Source organism: Macrobrachium nipponense, chromosome 8, assembly GCF_015104395.2.
Source record: "Macrobrachium nipponense isolate FS-2020 chromosome 8, ASM1510439v2, whole genome shotgun sequence".
Classification (NCBI taxonomy): Eukaryota; Metazoa; Arthropoda; class Malacostraca; order Decapoda; family Palaemonidae; genus Macrobrachium; species Macrobrachium nipponense.
This window is the reverse complement of record NC_087203.1, coordinates 85550117-85571946: the sequence shown is the minus strand read 5'-3', so window position 1 is coordinate 85571946 and position 21830 is coordinate 85550117. Positions and strand designations below refer to the sequence as shown.

The following is a 21830-nucleotide window of genomic DNA, read 5'->3' as shown; positions in this document are numbered from 1 at the left end:
GGCTTTCGCTTATCAGCAACCCTGCCGAAAACAGAACCCCCACTGACAACCAGGGACTGCCTTACTGCTGTTTTTGGTATGCATAACCTTCTCTAGACAAAAACAATGTACACACATATGAGCTTCCTCAATCTTTAGAGACCTTCAATAAACTAAAGCCTTAAATCATGATCTTGCCATAGCTTTAAAGAGCACTAGACAGATGATGCAGGTACAATTCATCAGTTTATGATTTTCAAGAACATAAAACCTCCCACTCCAACTACCTTTCAGGCTATATATGAATGATGGGTTTGTGAAGCAAATAACTGTTTATACAACAACAAAAGACTGGCTTCTGTCTTATGCACTTTCTGCTTGAATTCCTATCTAGTCTGGGTCTTGATCTGTATCCCATTTTTCATGATTTGTTGGGTTTCCTATTGATCTTATGCCAGTACTTCAAAATCTACTACTTTTCTAACTAACTGGTCATCATCTCTTCTCACATATCCAGACTACGGTATTTCAGTCTATATTCCAGCATCTCTATACCACATTTATTCACTATGTCTTCATTGGTATGATATTCCCGGTACTCAACAGGAATTCCAGCATTCTGTAGCAACATATTTTTCTCTCCTGCACATAGTACTAGAGTACAGGCCTTATACATGGATCATATATTTTTGCTGTTCACTAATGGGATACTTTTATTTTCCATGTATTTAGAAAGTTCTCTCTACTTCACCCTGGTTGTTGCCATGCCTTTTCTTACTGCCTTATCAATACAGTCCATTGTGTTTTTAAGGTAATAGATATTTTCTAATATTAGCCTCCCCACAACTTGGTGCTTCACCTCCCTCCCTTCCTCATAGACTTTTCTTATTGACCTTGAACATGAAAAAATTTCCAATCCTTGTACACTTTGCAATCCTGAGCATCTTGGGTGTCACCATTTGTTATATTTGATGCAAAGAGAACAACTGGTAAATTTTTAAGATTTAAATTTCTTGGTTTTTGGCCATCATTCTTTTATTCATAAAAAATTTCTCATGAATATTTCTACTTTTAGTTAAAAACTAGCCAAATTTATATATGTGAAAGTATGCCATTATATATATAAAAAAAAGTAATTTTATAAAATTAATTCTACAAAGACATTTCATGAAATTAGTTCTGTATAGTCTAATGCTGAAAATTTATAAAAATACTAATTATTTTTATCCATGATTACACAGAGGAAAAACATCATTTCTGGGCTCAGCCTGTGTCACTCCGTGAAATAGGTTCCTTTAGCACTTATTTCTAAGGTAAAATATTGCTATAATATCAGAGAAAAGCTAAATTGGAAATGCCAGATTATTCTGGCTCGCTCACCTTTATTATAAGGTGTCGGTATGGTTTCTGGGGCGAGTGAAACCACTACCACAGGTCCTTTTCCATTTAGTCTCTTCCTTCTTCAAAAACCTCAACTAGAGAGGAGCCGACCTAAGGCTCACTACCCACTACCGCTACGGCTAGCGCCTCTGACGTCATTCCTTTGATAGCATGATCACGCTGGACATGCGTTTTTCTTTGCTGTACTGTGTTCTCGCTTTGGAACCCTTATTTTACCATCAGGGAACGTCAAGCTGTTACTGCATCCAAGTTAAGTACTGCTATTAATAGTTGACACTATTTAGGGGCTGCCCTTGGCACGTTTAACCGATTTATTTAGGTTTTTATGAGTCGGCGACCCATGCGGCACCGGCCCCACGCCACCACAGCGACTCGCTCCTTTGTGTTACCTCGTTTCGTGTCCCATGCGGTCTCCTATACCGTGTGGGCTCGATTATTACCTAGCAGTATCTTTTTATTCTTACCTATGATGCATTTGTTGACGTTTTAGTTTCTACACGGGGGATTTTATCTGAGCACGCGTTCTTACTTCATAGCCTATCGGCGCCCTACTGACTCAGTTTTCATACATGCATGTTCCTTGTTGGTTAGGATACCTTGTTAGGCTCCTCTGTATGGACCCTGGTCCTCTTCTCAGTCCTCGCCCACCCTGGCCGCCTGTCCCGCGTTTATTCATCACGACACTAGGCCAGCTGCTCGGAGTTACCAGGTCTTGACCACCCCTCCCGGTTGGTTCAGCCTAGTTCCTCCAGGACGTCTCTCTTTCTCTCTGCCTCATTTTGTTTCCTTTCCCCCCGTGTATTTTAGATTATTGATTTATTTCCATGTCTGTGAGACGGCTCTGGTTGGCCTATAGGCCTTCTTTCCACCTGGCCTTCTTCACCGCGGGTGTGTTCACACCCGGCCGTGAGAGGTCCAGGGGACTGCGTAGTAGCCACCACGCTCCCGTACTCCTCCCCATCCCTCCATATCCCCCACCTAGGTGGGGTGATGTCTCGCTCACTCTGTTGCTGGCAGCCGATCCGAGTACCCCTTCGGGGGATGGAGGGAGGTCCCGACGGGGACTCTCAGTGTGCGGGTGCTCTACCCTGCCGCTCTCACCCCAGAGTGGGGGGGGAAGCTCTGCTCGCCCTAGCCTCGGCCGGCCACCAGGCTCGGGGGAGCTCGGCTCTCCTCGGCTCTCTGGGTCTATACCCCTGTCTTAAGTCACCCCCTCCTACCCACTCCGGCAGGCACAGGAGGATGGTGACTGCCTGGAGGCTCCGGCCTCATAACGGGGTTATTATATATTGCATGTATATCTTTAATTTTAAAAATATCTGCTTTAGTTTAAGTTTACGGAGACACCGTGCTTCTCCGGGAGTTACTCCCTCCTTTTAGATTAAGTTTTTACGGCGGAGTTACCAAGCTCCGCCACCTTACCCGATCTCTTCTGTCTCAACACCCGGTACCTGCTTGGACTAATCCTTTCTCCGGCGTATGGCAGTAGTAGTTACCCTGAATTCAGCCATTTTCTGTTCTCCAGTGCCACCAGAAACACTGTTAGCTACTTACTACTAGCTCTACCGGACTCTTCGGCATGGTACATGGCAAAGAGAAGGCCGAGACGGGAAAATAATTTCTACAACACCGGAACACTCCGGTGTTATGGCATATCAACCACGGACATAGTCCAGAAGGTTATCAATGGTACTCATGTATCATTCCATTTACAGGCCACCCATTGTATGGAGACCGGCTGCAACGCTGTCCTCCAAGATCCCTGTGGGCATGATGTCTGCCAGACCCACGCCACCTGCGCAGTCCACCTCGACGGGTCAGTAGTGTGGCACCACAAGAACTGTGTCACCTGCTACGATCTCATGGAACGAGTCTCCTCTGAGGTAGGTGACTCTCTGGGGTATACATGATAATACAATGTGGACCAATGTAATACGTATATGTCATTGATATGCCTTTTAAGTTACCTAAGTTACAATGTAATACGAGTTAATTTTAAGTTTTAACACTAACCCTTCTCTTACAGGAGCTCAGTCAGTCCGGGACGCTGCTCTTTCCACCCTCAAGGTATGGGTGGGTGGATTCAGATGGAACGTAGCCAAGGCCCAGCCTTACATCTTATCACAAGAGATGGCCACTCTTATCTTCCCAGGTGGGAAGAGCACTGGCTACGTGGACCCCAAAGTGGCAGCTCTCCTGATCGCTTCGATCCAAGAAGCTGTATCCCAGCCCCCAGAGGAGACGTCAGCGCAGGAGGTTGCAGAAGAAGTCGCGGCACTGGATCTCGACCTTGAGCCCATGACGGTGGACGGCATGGGCAACGGTAAGACTACTAGTGAGGCAGGTTTTGTAGGTGCTCAAGGCCTCCCCTTGAGCACATCTAGAGCTTCTTCTCCTTCTTCTTCTATCTCCTTCCAGGGATTCTCCGAGGGATTTCTGTCGGTCCGATCGAAATCTACTTTGGCGATCCCTAAAGTCAAGGGCAAGCGTGACTCTAAATCGCTGCCAAAGCCCCTACTAAGGAAGCCAGGTACCAGCCAAGTCCGTAAAGCCCCAGCTCACCATCCCGGAGCGGACAAGGTTAAGCACGAGTCTCTCTCCAAAGGGTCGAAGACTAAGTCTTCTAAGGAAAGAGCTCACTCTTCCTCCGCTGACCCTGTGGCATCCACCTCCAAAGGAGTGAGATCCAAGGTACCCAAGGAGAAGGCAGAGCCCTCCTTCTTTGACCAGGAGGCCTTTACCTCCAATATAATGCAACAAATGGGCAACATGGTCAGAAATTTGGTGCAAACCAAGTTTCAGGAGATACTTGCCCACATATCCACCTCTCTAGATGCTTCGGGACAGTCCATCCAAGCCATCTCGGAGAGGCTGGTGACGCAGGAGAATATTGTTGCAGGTCTCCAGCAAGGCGTAGTGTCAGGGCTTCAGCAAGCTGGTCAAGCAGCCCAAGGCTCGCTAATGCCGGACTCTTCCACTCTCCCTCCCTTTCACCCGAGTAACCCATGGAGAATGGCTTCCTATGCACCTTTCCTGAACGGAATGCTTACGATTGAGGGCTGCGGGGCTCGAAGGATTGAGGACTTCGAGTTCTACCCGGAAGGGTTGCAAGCCCCTTTCATAGGCTATGTCTGCCTCACGGAATCTGCTTTGATAAGAGAAGATAAGGTCCCAAAAGAGACAGTTATCCTCTCTCAGGACCAAGCACAACAAGCTTGGATCCGTAACCTGGAAGAATGGCAGTGTGTAAACACTAAGGTTACGGCATTCAGAAGTCCCTTCACGATCTTCACTGTGGACGAGGAGACTCCCATCCCGTTCACATCTAAAGTGGCAGAACTCACTCTGCAAGCAGCAATGAGAGATGAGCCTATGCCACAGCTCCAGGAGACAGAACCGACCTCTCTCCTACTCCCCGGAACAGATGACCTCTGGGTAGATCTCCCAGCTACATCTCGGTTGGGAAACTAAAACCGGACTGTGCCATCTCGCTGTTTAGTGAGAGACTACCCAGGCTGTCTGATGGGCTCATCCAGACAGAATTCGATGCCAGGACGCGACTTGGGAAATCCCTCAACTCACTAGTCATGACAGAAGCAGTGGCTCTTATCTATGCAAAGGAGCCGTTGTTCAGGATCATCGCTAAGTCACTATTGTCGATGATGCAATGTGACTTGTATGATTTTGTTGTGGCTAGGAGGAATTGTAGGAAGCATGTACTGTCGGAATCCACAATCCGGCATGAACCCAACAAGCTCCTGGCCTCTTCAATATGGGGCCCTGACCTCTTTCCGACCTCAGCAGTGAACGAGGTACAACATGAGGCTGCAAGGTTTAACCAAAGTTTAAGAGTTCGGTGGGGACTGGTCTCCAAAAGGAAACCGGAGTCTTTCACATCGAACCCCAGATCCAAGAAAAAGCCTAAGAAATTTCAGCCCTTCCAGGCTCCTCAACAACAAACTTTGGTCCAGGCAGTTCCGGTTCCCCAACCGTCAACCTCTAAGACCCAACCACAACAGCGGTTCGTGCTGTTGACACAGCCACAACAGCCGCAGGCTTCAACCTCTTTTGCGGTCTCCCCGGCCTTCAACCCGACGTTTGAAAATCAAGCGTTTCAGGCTTTCAATAGGTTCGGCAGGGGTAGCAGGGCTAGAGGCGCCTTTCGTCAGCGAGGCGGTGGAAGGGCTGCCAGCAAGGGCAGGGGTTCACGCGGAGGGCGAGGAGGTCGCCCCTCAGCAACCCAAAGAGAACCTCCAGGTAGGAGGAAGGCTGTACCTCTTTCGTCAACGTTGGAGGTTCAGCAATTGGGCCCAAAGTATTGTGTCCAAAGGTCTGGGCTGGAGTTGGATCCAAGGTCCACCCCCACCCAACACCTTTTACCAGGAACTAACAGCGGAATTGATAAAGTATTCCCGAGATCTCCTTCAAAAAGGAGTAGTGTCAAGAGTCAAACATTTAAAATTTCAAGGTCGCTTGTTCAGCGTGCCAAAGAAAGACTCAGACAAACGAAGAATAATCTTAGACTTGTCCCGTCTAAACTTATTCATTCACTGCGACAAGTTCAGGATGCTGACCATTTCGCAGGTGCGGACCTTACTTCCCCGTGGGGCCGTCACCACCTCTATAGATCTTACAGATGCCTACTATCATGTCCCGATAGCAAGACACTTCCGCCCAGTCCTAGGGTTTCAAAATTAGGAAAACCAAGGCCTACTCCTTCAAGGTAAGGAATCGCCATTTCGGGCGCAACATAGCCCCTAGGATATTTACAAAGTTGGCGGAAACAGTGGTCCAGGAACTAATATCTCAGGGAATCATGGTAGTAGCCTATCTGGACGATTGGCTCTTTGGGCCACAAGCATCGAAGCTTGCCGCAAAGCCACCGCAACGGTCATCCGCTTTCTGGAATATCTAGGATTCCAGATAAACAGGACAAAGTCCCGGCTAACACCGGCGTCCCGTTTCCAGTGGCTGGGAATTGAATGGGATTTGGATTCGCATACTCTATCAATCCCATCGTTGAAAAGGAGAGAAATAGCCAAGGCAACCAGACAATTTCTCAAGTGCAAACAGACGTCCCGGAGGAACCAAGAAAGGATCTTAGGTTCTCTCCAATTCGCTTCAGTGACGGACGTCCTGTTGAAAGCCAAACTAAAAGATATAAACCGAGTTTGGCGTTCAAAAGCGAACAAGAGATCCCGGGACAGGCTAGCTCCGATCCCGGCGATCTTACGGAGGCGTCTCCGTCCCTGGACAGAAGTCAAGAATTTGTCAAAGACAATTCCACTACAATTCCCTCCGCCGGCCTTAGTGATCCACACAGATGCATCACTAACCGGTTGGGGAGGGTACTCACAGTACAAAAAAGTACAGGGAACATGGTCCCTTCAATTCCGCCAGCTTCATATCAATGTACTAGAAGCTATGGCAGTGTTCCTCACCCTGGAAAAACTTCGCCCAGCCAAGAAATCTCACATCAAGCTGGTGCTCGGCAGTGCAGTGGTAGTACACTGCATCAACAGGGGAGGTTCCAAGTCAAGCCATGTGAACCATGTCATGATAGCCATCTTTTCACTAGCAGACAAGAACAAGTGGCACCTATCGGCCACTCACCTAGCGGGAGTAAGGAACGTGGTGGCGGATGCGCTATCACGTTCGGTCCCACTGGAGTCCGAATGGTCCCTGGACAAAGAGTCATTCAGTTGGGTCTGTCAGCTACTACCGGGGCTTCAAGTAGATCTCTTCGCCACCGAGTCGAACCACAAACTCCCTTGTTATGTGGCCCCCAACCTGGACCCTCTGGCTTATGCCACGGACGAGTTGGCTATAGATTGGAATCAGTGGAAAAAGATTTATCTCTTTCCTCCGGTGAATCTCCTCCTGAAAGTCCTGAACAAACTCAGGACGTTCAAGGGTCACATTGCTCTGATAGCCCCCAATTGGCCCAAGAGCAATTGGTTCCCTCTTCTGCTGGAGTTGGGGCTCCGCCCTCAACGGATTCCCAACCCCAGACTATCACAGCTAGTGCAAACGCGGACTGTGTTCGCTTCCTCAGGAATTCAGAAAGCCCTAACTTTATGGACTTCATGAAGTTTGCAGCACAGAGGGATGCTGATATCAATCCTCAGAACATCATGTTCTTAGAATCTGATAAACGTGAATCAACCTTGCGTCAATACGATTCAACAGTTAAAAAACTGGCTGTATTCCTGAGGGACTCTAATGCACAAACCATGACCACGAATCTTGCAATATCCTTTTTCAGATCATTATTTGAAAAAGGTTTGGCAGCTAGTACCATTACTACTAACAAATCACATCTTAAAAAGATTTTCCAATTCGGATTCAAGATAGATTTAACAGATTCATACTTTACATCTATCCCCAGAGCTTGTGCCAGACTCAGACCTACTGAGAGGCCCAAGTCTGTGTCATGGTTCTTAAATGATGTTCTTAAATTAGCCTCGGACACTAATAGTAACTCGTGTGACTATCTACCCCTCCTGAGGAAAACACTGTTCCTCATAAGTTTGGCCTCAAGAGCCAGAATATCTGAACTGTCGGCTTTATCTAGAAACCCAGGTCATGTAGAGTTTCTCCCTTCAGTTGAAGTGTTACTTTCTCCAGATCGCCAATTTCTTGCAAAAAATGAGGATCCATTAGATAGGTGGGCCTCCTGGAAGATTGTTCCGCTTCCACAGGACCCATCCTATGTCCAGTCACTTCATTGAAAGTATATTTAGACAGGACTGCCCTGATATCTTCTGGCCCTCTGTTCATTAGAGAAAAAGGTGGCACTATTTCCCTAAAAGGAATAAGGCAACAAATTTTATATTTTATTAAACAGGCCAAACTGCAGTCCTTCCCACGGGTACATGATATTAGGGCAAGAGCTACCTCAATTAATTTTTTCCAACATATGACATTTGAAGATCTGAAGAATTACACAGGCTGGAAGTCTCCGACAGTATTCAAACGCCATTATCTTAAGTCCTTAGAAGCCCTTAAATTTCCAGCAGTGGCAGCGGGAAACACAGTTTCCTCTGACACTGCTGGGGTTGGTAGTAAGTAGTTCAGCTTATGTCTCTCCTTTGCCTTCTCCTTCCTACCGGCCTCACTAGTATTCTTGCCCTAGCCCAGTTACGTCACAGTCGTACTGGTCCTTGGATGTAATATATTGTACATATTGATTATTTCATAACTGCCTTTCATCTTAATGTATACTTACTGTGATGATTTGCTTTTTTGTCTAGTATTAAGGTTGTATTGCCATTATGTTACCTGTTTGTAACTTAATTTAGATTACAGCAACTAACCTTAATTGTTTTTGATTATCCTTTTGTAGCTATTTATGTACTGCCTCTTCCCAAGCTTGGTGCTATTCTCTGGTACTATTTCACGGAGTGACACAGGCTGAGCCCAGAGAAGGGATTTTGACGAAGGAAAAATCTATTTCTGGGCAAAGGACCTGTGTCGCCCAGTGAAATCCCACCCTTACCTTTCCCCCCCTGTCTGGCCAAGCTTGGGTGCTATCTGCAGGAATGACGTCAGAGGCGCTAGCCGTAGCGGTAGCAGGTAGTGAGCCTTAGGTTGGCTCCTCTCTTGTTGAGGTTTTTGAAGAAGGAAGAGACTAAATGGAAAAGGACCTGTGGTAGTGGTTTCACTCGCCCCAGAAACCATACCGACACCTTATAATAAAGGTGAGCGAGCCAGAATAATCTGGCATTTCCAATTTAGCTTTTCTTTGGTATTATAGCAATATTTTACCTTAGAAATAAGTGCTAAAAGAACCTATTTCCCTGGGCAACACAGGTCCTTTGCCCAGAAATAGATTTTTCCTACGTCAAAATCCCTTTATGATCCTAAATCTGTAAGAAAACTCAAATAAAAATCTGAGTTTGGCTACTGTATTGACTTTGAACATTGTAAAACCTAATTACTATTAGAGTAAATGAAACAGCAAAGAAACGGTAATACTTACTTGACTGCTTTCTCTGGAGAAGAGATCTTTCAGTATCTTGAATATGTTTTTGTGCTATGGCTATCTTTTTCAACCAATTATTCCGTTCGTTAGCAGTGGGAGCTGACACAACAATTTCACCACACGTGGAACTTATGAGGGTATAACATAGTTCAGAATCTTTGTCAGTTTCCACTTTTAAATCTGTTAAAAACATTGGCTGGAAGACACAAGAAAAGATATTGAAGTAGTACTGCCAATTAAGGACTGAGAGCATATGATTAAAATTCATTTTGACATTTTCATACTACGTACTGCTATCTTTATGTAGTTAACTTGATGACTTTCCCAACCAAAATAAGAGAACTAAATTTCATACCACTATCATGCTGTATCTTCATAATACTGCTTTAACGATAAATTGTAAAGGGAAATAAACATTCCATAATACTACATCAATGCTTATCTGATAATACTGTACTGCTGCTAATCTCAAGAAATAAAAAAATAATCACATTTTAACATTCATCACAGTCACATAAATAATGTAAATACTAAAGTACCATCAACAAAAAACAAAATTTCTCTATTTTGCCTCTTAATTTAGTTCTAATAAGTAAACCTACATTTACAGCCTTGAATGGATGAATATTGTTTACTGTGATGAGTGTAAATCAGTGCACTATACCTTTCTGTACATGGTACAGTTAAGCGATGCAAGCGCTCTTTCTAATGAAGCTAATGTTGAACACGATGCTACCGACTTGCTTGGCTTTGTTAGTAATAGGAAATCACTTAACAAAAAAGCTACAAGTTCTCTTTTACTTTTAGCCTGAAAAGAAATACAATACTAATCAGATTTACAAAATGATGACAAATTTTCTAAGACAATTTGTATTTTTCATAGCTACAAACCTGAGGTCTTAACAATAGGCTAATTTAATTTAACAAAAAGTTAACTTTAAAGTAGTGTTCTTGACCTATTACTCTCCATTTTATATATGCACAATACACATAGCATATGGTTTGGCTTACAAAAACAAGTTTGTTGATGGCACCTTTGTTCAATAAGCTCACTGTGCAAACTATGTAAATTTTTTCATATTTCTGATCATCTTTTGCACTCTGATCTTCCGAGACTATATAATCCAACAAGTAGTATTAGATAAGCAGATAATTTTAACTTTCTAGCCTTTTCATAGGCGAGGTGAAGTTCTACAGTTTTCCAAAAATTTATCTCCTGCTGTGGTGATTTTCCTAATCCTGCACTGTAGTTGGATCGTTGGAACTTCCCAAGTTCAAACTGATTGCAAATGCTCTGTTAATCTTATTTATTCTACTTTACTTTACTTGGTTTTTTTTGTTATGTCTCTTTTACTGTACTACCCAATTTCTATTTCTGTAGGTATTGGGATGTTTTTTTCTTTGGAGCATTGGATTGCAGCTGGGTTCTACAGTAATAATAATGACAATAAGATCATTATTCTTTACTATAGCAATACGTATCCTTTTATCTAAAATTCATCACAAACCCATTCCTATTACTTACTGAAGCTCCACAATCTCCTGCATATTTTAAATGTATGTGTTACTTTTCTCTAGGTTTTATTGGTGTCTTGCCTTTTGTTTCTGAGATGGTTCTTTTGACTGTACTGTCATTGATGATGATCATGTTAGCATTGCTTGCTTGATTCCATGAACAGCGCATTACTAATTTTCTTCTCAGTGATTTTTCTTGCAGTATTTGCTTGTGTAATATGCTTTGAATATTGTTTGTTATTCAGCAGTTTCCATATGCTACAACTTATGCACTCACCACAAGTATTCAGCTCACTCATTACTTTGCAGTTTTTCCTCACTTATGTTAAGTATATCTTAGTTTAACCAGACCACTACATATGCTGATTAACAGTTCTCCTAGGGCTGGCCCCAAGGATTAAATATTTTTGTGTGGCTATGAACTAATTGGTTACTTAGCAATGGGACCTACAGATTATTATGGGATCCGAACCACATTATATCGAGAAATTAATTTCTAATCACCAGAAATAAATTCCTCTGATTATACGTTGGCAGAGAGGGGAAGCACACTTCACACTACATTGTAACTTCAGCTCCATACTGAGTTTTCTCATTCAGCTCAAATCTTTGCTTGTTATGTTCTGCTCATATTTCCTCACATTTATTGTGATATCTCCACTAATTCTTTAATATAATAAAGATGGGAAATTCAAGGAAAGGAAATGCCCTTGCATTTCTCTCTTTTCCATCTTTCAGCTTTAAGCTTTTCACAGGCACCACACCACCATCCTGTCCCCTTGGTGTCTTTCTCTACAGAGCACTTGCAAGAGAGGAAAAAACAAGCACACATGACAATACAATGATCAGTCATTTAAACTTTGATGGTGAGACACACTATACCCATATTTTCCTGAGCCACCTGCAGACAATACATCAGGAGGTCTGACACCAATTCATGAGCATAGGAGACTAAAAACCTGACCAAAGAGAAGTTCCACCTGTGGGTTGTCCTTAAGATGATCTGACCAATGAGATACTTGCTCTACCTTAGGCCTTCCTTCAGAGATCTGGATGTGCTGACCAAAGAGAGGCTTGATTTAACTTAGGCCCTCTTTCAGAGTTCTTTTCATAGGCCTGGACAAGTATTTTACAGAGGGGTCATTCAAGCAGAAACAGTGGTTACCAACGCTACTACGGCATACACTGTCTGAAATTGCTGATCAGTAAGTTCAGCAAGGCAGTCAGAAAAGTCTGCAGTATGGTGCATGCCCTGACTCCTGTCCCTGCCATGCTGTGCTGTAGTTTGCTCTTCCCAATCCAAAGTAGACATTTCCGGATGTGGAAGAACCTATACTACAATGAAGTGCCCATGACCATATGGTAAGCCATGGGAAGCAGCCGCATAAGATAAACATGTGCTTAGTAGTATTATTATCAGCCACATTAGGGGTAAGGTGTGAAAGGTTGGGGTTCACTGGGAGATTAGGTCCAAAACAGGGAAGAGAAATTTATCTTTATTACAAGGAATTTAGAAGAAAAACTTATTTTAATTACAGGGAACATAAAGGAGAATCTTCTGTATTTAGCATTTAAAGGTACAAACCTATGAGAATATTACTTGAGTTCACAGAAGATATAGTACCATGGCTTCAGTATCAAATAGAAAAAGACAGGTAGTCGCATTTTTTCAACATTGTTATGAGACATGAAGAATTTCATTAAAAGTTCAGTTTACAGTACCTTTATACACAGAAAAACAACAAATAATTTAACTCCTATGCATCATTTTTCAGGGCATCAAATTATCATAAAAATGACAAATTTTTTAATCACAATGTTTTTCCTGCAACCATTAAGTGTTATCACAAATTTTCTTCTTGAGGTGGTCTCATTCCTTGGACATGTGCAACCTGCATACAGATTTATTTAATACTTTTCTTCCACTGTGCAGTCTTCTCTGGCCAGCCTTGGTGGCTCAAACGTGGCCAAGACACTCAAACTCTCTGTGTTTGGCCTGATAAGGTAGCTGTTAGTGAGTCTCAATCCCTGTTGAATGTTGGTAGGTCTCATACATTTTCTGGCTTCAGTGACAATAGCTCCCATACCTCCCAGGACTTGTCATGGATTTCATAGCTTTCTCCAGTACGGGTCTTTGTTTTGACAAGCTTTCTAGTTTAGCCTTCATGAGTGAAGTCCTTTTAATGGGTGCTGTCACTGTCACCATTTCCTCCAACCCTCTTACCAAATCTCTTTGTTAACAACTGGGCAGGAGTCATGGCTTTGAATAACAACCTATCTCATCCCTACAGGCATACTTCTTCAAGTTATGACTGATTCTCTCTCAACCATTAAGATTCTCACCTCTCCAGACCCTTTTTCTAGGCAGTCTTCTTTAATGAAGTGATCAATGGTTTTCTGAATTTTTACCTCAGTAATCTGTTGCTTGAGTTCCAGTGGCTTTCCAAGCTTTCCTTGGTTCTATAATGCCTTACTGGGCGACATTATGATTCTCTGGCCCCTTCAAGTAGATTTTTAGATCACCTTGAGCTGCTTCAAGTATGTCATTGACCTACATGTCCATGATGTTTCATATTCCAGTTGCTGTTGCCTCTGGGTTGGTAGTCAGAGTCACTCTGGCACCTGGAATGGTTCCCCTTCTTTAACTTTAAGCGCTGCCTCCAACTAGTCTGGAGGTTGGTCCTCCGTATGATGTGAGAGTTCTTTGAGCCTACCTTGATGGACAGTATCCTTTTATCCCACTATGCCTTAACTGTTCTAGCATATGAATCGTCAAGCTCAGCTTCCAGTTGAGAATGTTCTATTTTGGCTAAAGATTTTACCTTGGACTTGATCGCTGGCATCCAAAGAGTTGCTGTTGTCTCTGGGTTGGTAGTCAGCTGTCTCGAACTAGTCAGAAGATTGTTCCTCTATAAGAAGTGAGTTCTTTGAGCCTGCCTTTCATGGACAGTATCCTTTATCTCTCTACTCCTTAACTGTTCTAGCATATGAATTGTCAAGCTCAGCCTCCAGTAGAGAATGTTTTATTTTGGCTAAAGATTTTACCTTGTACTTAATCTCTGGCATCCAAGGAGTCCTTGCTTAGGACTAGGGCTGCGGATGTTAATGCCTTTTCATTTGCCCTGGCTTCTTTTTCAGACAGTACTCTCTGCCATCTCTTAAATGGGCAACAGGCTTGGCAGTGCTTCCTGCACTATCGCATTCAACACTATGGATTTACCTTCCTTGTGGCTTGCCACAATGGCTAGCTTTGTGTTCGTTCACCTTGGGTATGAGGTTGTAGCCATCATCTCACCTTCCTTATATTCCTTCATCAGACATCAGGCACATAAGGCATTTTAACCTGAATTCAGTCCTCTATGCCCCGTGTGTCAGTGGGCATTTGTCTTTGGGGTTTTCTAATATAAACTCACTGCTTATAAGAATTGCTTCCACCGCAATATATCTTATTCATGGAAGTGCTTCTTTTGGACTTGCCCTTGCCATCACCCTGTCCACTTTCCTTCTGATGGACTTCTGTCAGCAATGTCTTTTTTCTTGGACTCATCTACCACTTCTCTCATAAGTACCAATTCAGGCTGGTTGATTATGAATAGAATTGTGATAAACTTTTGTTACAAAATAACAACTATATCATCAGTAACTCTAATGCCCTTCCCACTTCCCTGGTCCTCAAATCTATATTGGCACAGTAGAATGAGTAGCACTGATAATTACATTAAGCAATAGGAGGCTGGCTGAGCTTGCACAGTGTAACTGTTGTTTTTGGAACTTTTGGTTTTATGTGCCTGGATGTGTCCTGAACAATTAAACGCTTTTTTAATTGAATACATGTGTATATAAACTTGTTGTAAAACGATATGATTCTGAAGATATCCCATTGTGTGTTGCATATTCATGAACCAGCTAGTACTATAGTACATATTTCATTTCCCATGTGGTGAAAAATGGATTATTATATTAACTATTACTATAAGCAATGAAAGACTATAGTTTAAATATTTCAAAATTTTAATACTTCATATTAATCATTATCATTTATTCGCTTCACATTCTGATTTCTAAATTTATGCCTGAAAATTTATTATTTGAATTCCTTTAAATCTTGTCTTTACAATCAACAGCTGAATTAACTTCAGAAAATTTCTTGCCATACCAACATGAGTATGAACCCAACAAATTTGATATTTTAGACAGTTTTTATCAAAAGTATGAACTCCAATAACTCTAAAAATACTGAATGTACATGATTAAAAAATTTACAATAGACTGTAAAACACTCATTTTATATACAATTCTTACATTTTGTGTAACACTAAACCTTTTTGCAATTCAAGCTGCACATTCTGCATAAAAATGAGACAATCTACTATTTCATTAGAACAATCTGCAAAACTTGACACATTCAGTGTACAAACTACTGCAATTGTGGTTAAGAAACATTGCTTTAAAAATTCCTTAACAATCTGCGGTAACTGGGCAATCATCATAACTTGGAGCAGCGTGCATTACCTTTTAGACAATTTTTCAATTTGGTGAAACAATTGTCTATATCCGATGAAATGGTCATCGGCCATTAGAGAAATTCTTAGTTATTAAAAAAACATTTATCAAAATTATAAAATAACTCCTATTTGTATTTAAGAAAATTTGTATTTAGGGCTTTCATCATATGGCAGCCTTAATTGGCCTCTTACAAGCAATATATTTGTTTTTTATATCTGGCTTTAGACTATGTATTAGGCTATGCTCTAAGACAGCTGAAGTCATTCAGTACATACTCTTAAACTCTCACTGCTGCACAGTATCATTATTATTATTTTTTTTTTTTGTACAGTAATGTTCATTCATTTTTATTTTCACTGAAATTTATGTACAAAGTAATACTATTGTAATGTATTGTGCAATGTATTTTACTTCATATGTATACAGTCGCCTGCAAGTGTAGGTATATCTCCCGACCTTCGTGTGACAGCATTGCCAATAACGGCTTTTTTTAAAACATGCTGCAAAGTACATTGTACAGTTCCTTTTGTACAATATGGAAATGACTGTATGCTGTAAATTTCATCTGTGGATAAAAAAATTACAAACTTAACGGTCATAGAACATTCAAAAGACAGGCGGGGTTAATGTAATTTATCCATATTCTGAACACAATTTTGTAAATATCCATCTGTGTACTGGTAGTTTTTTTCAACAGTGCACTGTGTTATTACATATACTGTCTGTGCCAATTCTCTATCCATGATCCTTTCATGCCATGCAGTCATGGTCATATTAACTTCTGTAGCAGCTTGACAATTCATCACTTCCTGCTATATCATATTCAACCTTTGCTTCATGTTTGCTTTAAACACAGAGAAACAATTCTCAATGGGGTTGAGGATAGGGGAATTTGGCAGAAGGTATTTGATATCCAATGCATCATTATCCACAGAAACATTTGAATGGCATGTTACATTGTCCATTATTAATACTGCCTTTTCATCGCCAAAATCACTGAAAACTTCTCTTTTTACACTCTTATGAACGATTTCATGATAGACCAAGCCAACACAGTTAGATATAGCAGTGATAACTGTTAAGTTTCTTCCATGCTGAATGCATACCATGCGATGTATGCATTCTCGTATGGGAACTCTCCCGCAGTGACGTCTTCTGAAGAGGTTGAATCTCGTCAATGTAAATGCAATGACACTGTAAACCAAAAGTATACATCCAGTGTGCATAAGTAACTCATGCTTCCTTTGTAGCTGGAGAATTCTGAGAAGCTGGTACATCACTGCAAGATTTCAGACTAATCAGTATTCCATCCAAGGATCTTGCTCTTGTCGAGTCGGATACTGCTGGTTTATAGGACTATATTTCATGAAACATTCTATTCAAATTCTTGATGTTTATGGTTGGGATGTCTTCAACTATCATAATCAGCAAATCTCTACTTTCATCATCCAGTTTCGAGGGCCGTGCTCCTGATGGTGGTGTTGCAGCTGCATCTTCAGCCCATTGATATCTATACTGTATATGATAGAATATGCAGTGGTGTGAACAATTCCAAGTACTTTGCTGCTTCAATAAAATCTTCCCCTGTATTGTAGGTGTCTGTGATTCTTTGTTTATCAACTGCCGATACCCTGGGCATGATGATAATGAGGCTCTGGCAGGTGGCTGGTCTAGAAAATCAATAACTAGTACTAACCTGATTCAGTGCTGTACTTCTACATCACATCTTCTTTACCATCTTCACTACATGAAGAAAACAACTAGCTCTTCCTTAGTGAGAGGTAGTTCTACTGATATGGGTAGTTTAGGACAAATGATTCTTGTCATTTGATTGCGTTCAGCTTGATCAATAATGTTTACAGATGCATATATATTTCTGGGCTCAGCTCGTGTCGGCCTATGAAAGTAATCCTTAATATCATCTTTCTAGGTAAAATATCCTAAAATTACCAGAGAAAAAACAAATTAAGAAAATTGTCAGTAGGACTGACGATCGCTCACTCTTAAAAAGAAGTGTCGGTATGAAATAGGGGCGAGTGTGGAACACTACCACGAGCCAAACACCAATTAGAACTTCCTATCAGAATCCCCTTAAGAGAGAGCCGATACCAACGGGCGATGCAGCCTCTACTACTACTACTAGAGGACGCCACGGACAGCAGCGCCCCTAGCGGTCATCCTTAATTTTTAGCACCAGCGTCTTGACGCAGTTTTCTCTCGTGCTGTTATTATTTGTGATTTATCTCGTTTTCTACGATGGAGCGTTCAGCAATTGCCACGGCTAAGTTAAGTAACTCATAAGTAATATTTTATCATAGTTTATCTTCGGGTACCAGTATTTCCTTTTATAGGTCATATACGGTTCCCCGGTTGTCTCGTGGCGGCCATGCTGCCTCGTAAGAATTCCCGGTTCCTCCATACTGGGACTTCTTATACTTATGGGCTTACTTTATCACACGTTCTTGTTTTACATCGAGTTTTAGCTAGTTTAGCCCTCTTACCATTCTCTTAGCTTGGTATTTAGGGCTATCATTATTTTATTCTGGCCCAGCATCCCGGCTCTTGCTCTACATCGGCTATCGCTGGCTCCGAGTAGGCTACTGTTTCTTGGAATAGTTGCCTCCTCCTGGGCTTCTTTCTCTTTTCCTAAAAGTGTCTCTTCCACCTTTCGATGTGTTATTATTATTTAGGGTGTTAGGCTAGCCTAGGTGCTTGTTCCATGTATTGGTACAGCTTGGTTCACGTTGGCCACCCTACCACGGGTTGTTGGTGATCGCGGCCTAGGCCACTAGTAGTCACGTGTTCCATAGCACCTCACCCTGCCCCTTCCCTCCCTCTCTGATGTAGGGAGGAGCTGGGGGACCCCTTGGTTGTCATAACAACCTCATAGCCTTCTCTCACATTCCGGAGGTACCGGGGGGTTCCACCAGCAGGGGGTTTAGGGCGACCACTATGAGGTACCGGGTCTCCCATACGGGTAGTTGGTGAGGTGTGGGAGGAGTAGGCCATCCCTTCCCCCTTTCCTCGCTCCCGCCGTGTTTCACCGGGACCTCCTTCCCCCCCATACCCATTACTCAGCCACCTCCCTTACGATACGAAAGGAGCCTTCCGTCGCAGCCGGGGCCCCTTTGGTTATAGGTTATTGGCTCCGCTAGCGGGTAGGGTGGGTACTATGGATGGTCGTTTGCTTGCCTACTATATCCTTATATCTCTCCCTCGCTACCGGAAGGGAGCTTACCCTTACCTACGCACTCTTCTAGTAGACGGGTGGAGAGAAGTTGAATTGATGTTGTTACTGTTCTATGTTAAGGATATATACCCTAATTTAAGTTATTTTACAATGAATTGTGTTATTTTTATAATTATGTTAATCAACCATCCCCGCCATTATCCGTTGTGGTTTCCTTTACCACCACTCCTAGTTGGTTGATTCTTGTGCCTCCGCCACTGGCGGACCCATAGTCTCTTCCAACATGGTTACCACACGTATTTTAGCAGGGCTCTGGTTTTATCTAACCTTATCGCTCCGGCACCAGCGGAGCATATGTTAGGCTGTAAGTGTTTACTCTGTACTCATGTACGTTTCCACTTACAGGCTACCAACTGTCAGGTCCTCGCTTGCAACGCGACGCTGCATGACCCCCTGCGGACATGATGAGTGCAGGTCTCACGCCCCTTGTGCCACCCTGTTCAAACGAGTCCATCGTTTGGCATCCCGAGGCCTGCACCATTTGCTAACGAACCTGGTCGGATCAGCTGGTTGATATGGGGTAGAACCACTTATAATGGTTGTTTATCAAGTTACTAACACTTTTAGTTCGTAAGTTTGTTAACCCTGTCCGCAACTGGTAGCTAATTCAGCCTTCTTTCAGGCTAGCGGTGAGGGAAGTCGCCCTCGCCACTCTGAAAGCGTGGGTGGGCGGCTTTGGGAAGAACGCCGCCAAGGGCCAGCCCTACATGTTGGATAAAAGCTGGCCCATACAGATCTTCCCTGCGGGCAAGTCGACGGGCTACGTCGACCCCTTGTCCGCCGCCCCCGTAATAGCCGCCATCCAGCAGGATCTTCAGCAGTCGTTGGGGCTCGTAGCAGCCCAGGAGCCAGTTCCGGACGTCGCCGGCCTGGACCTGAATCTCGAGCCGATGGCGGTAGTGAGTGAGGATTTGTTGGTTGAGGTAGGTTTGTCGGGCGCCCAAGGTCTTTCCTTGGGCGCTCCTGGATCTTCTCCTGTCCCTTCTTCTTCCGCCTCTTTCCAAGGCTTTCCGGGATCCGAGATCCCTAGCCGCAATCCCGCTCTCTCTGTACCTCCCAAGGAGAAGGGAAAGAGAGAACCGAAGACTCTGTCTAAGTCGACTTCTAGGAAGTCGTCTTCGTCTTCTTCGGCGAGGAAGTCATCGACTTCTTACGCCGACGCGGTAAAGGCTAAGCCAAGCTCTTCCCAGTCGAAGAGCTCCAGAGGCAAGGCTTCGAAGGAGAAAGCTCGCGCTACCTCCGAGTCGTTGCCTTCTCCCGCCTCCGCTGTCCCCTCTCCGGCTATGCCGGCAGGGGTAGCAAGCACCAGCTCCTGTGTTCCTTCTCCTGTCTCACCAGGAATGATGGAGCAGGTAGGAGTGATGGTTTGGGTCCCAAAATCTCAGCTTGGGGAACCCGCTTTGAGCAGATGTTCGCACAATTGTCGAGCACTCTGTCTCAAACTGGACAAACCGTCCAAGAGCTCTCGAATAGAGTAAGAGAGACTGAGGATCGGAAAAAAAAATGAACTTGGGCTAGTCCCAACAAGGTCTCCTCCCCCCAGTATCACCCCTGCTTCTAGCACGGGTGGGGATCCTACAACTCCCGTTTATTAGGACTCCTCTGCCATCCTTCTCTATGGAGAATCCATGGGAGGAGGTAGCGGCCTACGCCTCCCTTTAAGGACGGGATGATTCCATCCCGGAGTTTGGCACTCGAAGGATTGAGGACTTCGAGTTCTATCCTCCGGGCCTGTCACAGCCTTTCATCGGGTATGCTAGGCTGACGCCAACGGCTCTGACAAGGGAGGACAAGATCTCGAAGGAGTCTGTCCTCTACAGTAGAGACCACGCCCAACGGGAATGGGTTCACTGCCTTGAGGACTGGGAGTGTACTAACACTAAACTCCAGGCCTATAAGAGCCCCTTCACTATTTTCGCCACGGAAGAGGAGGTCTCTCTTCCGTTCGCTACGAAATTGGTGGAGAAGGCTCTTCAGGCAGTCCTCAAGGATGAGCCCGTTCCACAGTTGAGAGAGTCGGAGTCCACTTCTCCACTCTTTCCCGCCTTCGGAGAGTTATGGGAAAACCTGCCAGCTACTTTCACGCAGGGTAAACTCAAGCCGGACTGCGCTATGGACCAGTTCGGTGAGAAGTTGCCTAGGCTTCCGGACTCCCTAATCCAGGCAGAGTTCGATGCGCGAACTAGGTTTGGCAGGTCCCTTAACTCTATCATAGTCACGGAAATGGCTGCGCTGTCTTATGCGAACGAACCGCTATTCAAGATCTTAGCGAAAGCACAATTCCACACGGTTCTTCTAGACGCTTTTGACTTCTTCCAAGCCAGGAAGAACTGTCGGAAGCATGTTCTTCAAGAATGTACTATCAGGCACGAGCCTAATAGACTCTTGACTGCCAGCATGTGGGGAGCGGATCTCTTCCCGGAGTCAGCAGTGAACGAAGTTCATCACGAAGCTGCTAGACTCAACCAGAGCCTTAGAGCTAGGTGGGGCATTTCCTCTAAGAGGAAACAGGAATCCGTTCCCACTGCTGGCAAGAAACCAAAGAAGGCTGGTAGGAGGTTCCAGCCATATAAAAAACTCCAGCCTCAGCAGCGTTGTGCAGGCGGTACAGTCACCCAACAAGGACAACCTGCTACATACTAAACAAACTCAGCCTTTCCTCCTGGTGCCCCAGCAATCCCAGCCTTCGACCTCCTATGCCATCTCGCCTGCCTTTAACCCCCTGCTTATGAGGCTCAAGGCTACTCTCAATCGAGGGGTAGGGCGAGAGGTTACTTTCGGGTCACCGTGGCGCAGGAAGGGGCGCAAGGAGTAAGCAGTTCAGGGGAGGGCGTGGTGGCCACCCGCCCATCAGCAATGAGGCTCTCCAGGTAGGAGGGAGGCTGTTCCTCTTCCGCCACAGGTGGGTTCAGCAGTTGGGCACAGAGCATAGTGTCCAAAGGATTAGGCTGGAGCTGGATCCAAGATCCTCCTCCAATCAAATCATTCCTCAGGTACCGTCAAAGGAATTGATAGATACGCGAAGAACTCCTTCAGAAAGGAGCTATTGCGAGAGTCAAGCATCTAAAATTTCAAGGTCGCTTATTCAGCGTTCCAAAGACAAGGCTCAACAAAAAGAAGGGTAATCTTAGACTTGTCAAAGCTAAAACTCTTTCATTCGCTGCGACAAGTTCAAGATGCTTACCCTCTCGCAAG

General features: G+C 44.0%; 1 protein-coding gene across 15 annotated transcripts in view; it reads right to left on the bottom strand.

The window, feature by feature from the left end:
• LOC135222896 (intersectin-1-like) overlaps window positions 1-21830 on the bottom strand; it is a 553230-nt gene that overhangs the window by 67932 nt on the left and 463468 nt on the right. For all 15 annotated transcript variants that reach the window (XM_064261271.1, XM_064261270.1, XM_064261274.1 and 12 more), the window contains 2 exons: window positions 10029-10172; window positions 9362-9560 (listed from right to left, as the gene is read on the bottom strand). In XM_064261271.1, coding sequence (XP_064117341.1) covers window positions 9362-9560; window positions 10029-10172 — 343 coding nt within the window. The remainder of the gene's footprint in view (window positions 1-9361; window positions 9561-10028; window positions 10173-21830) is intronic.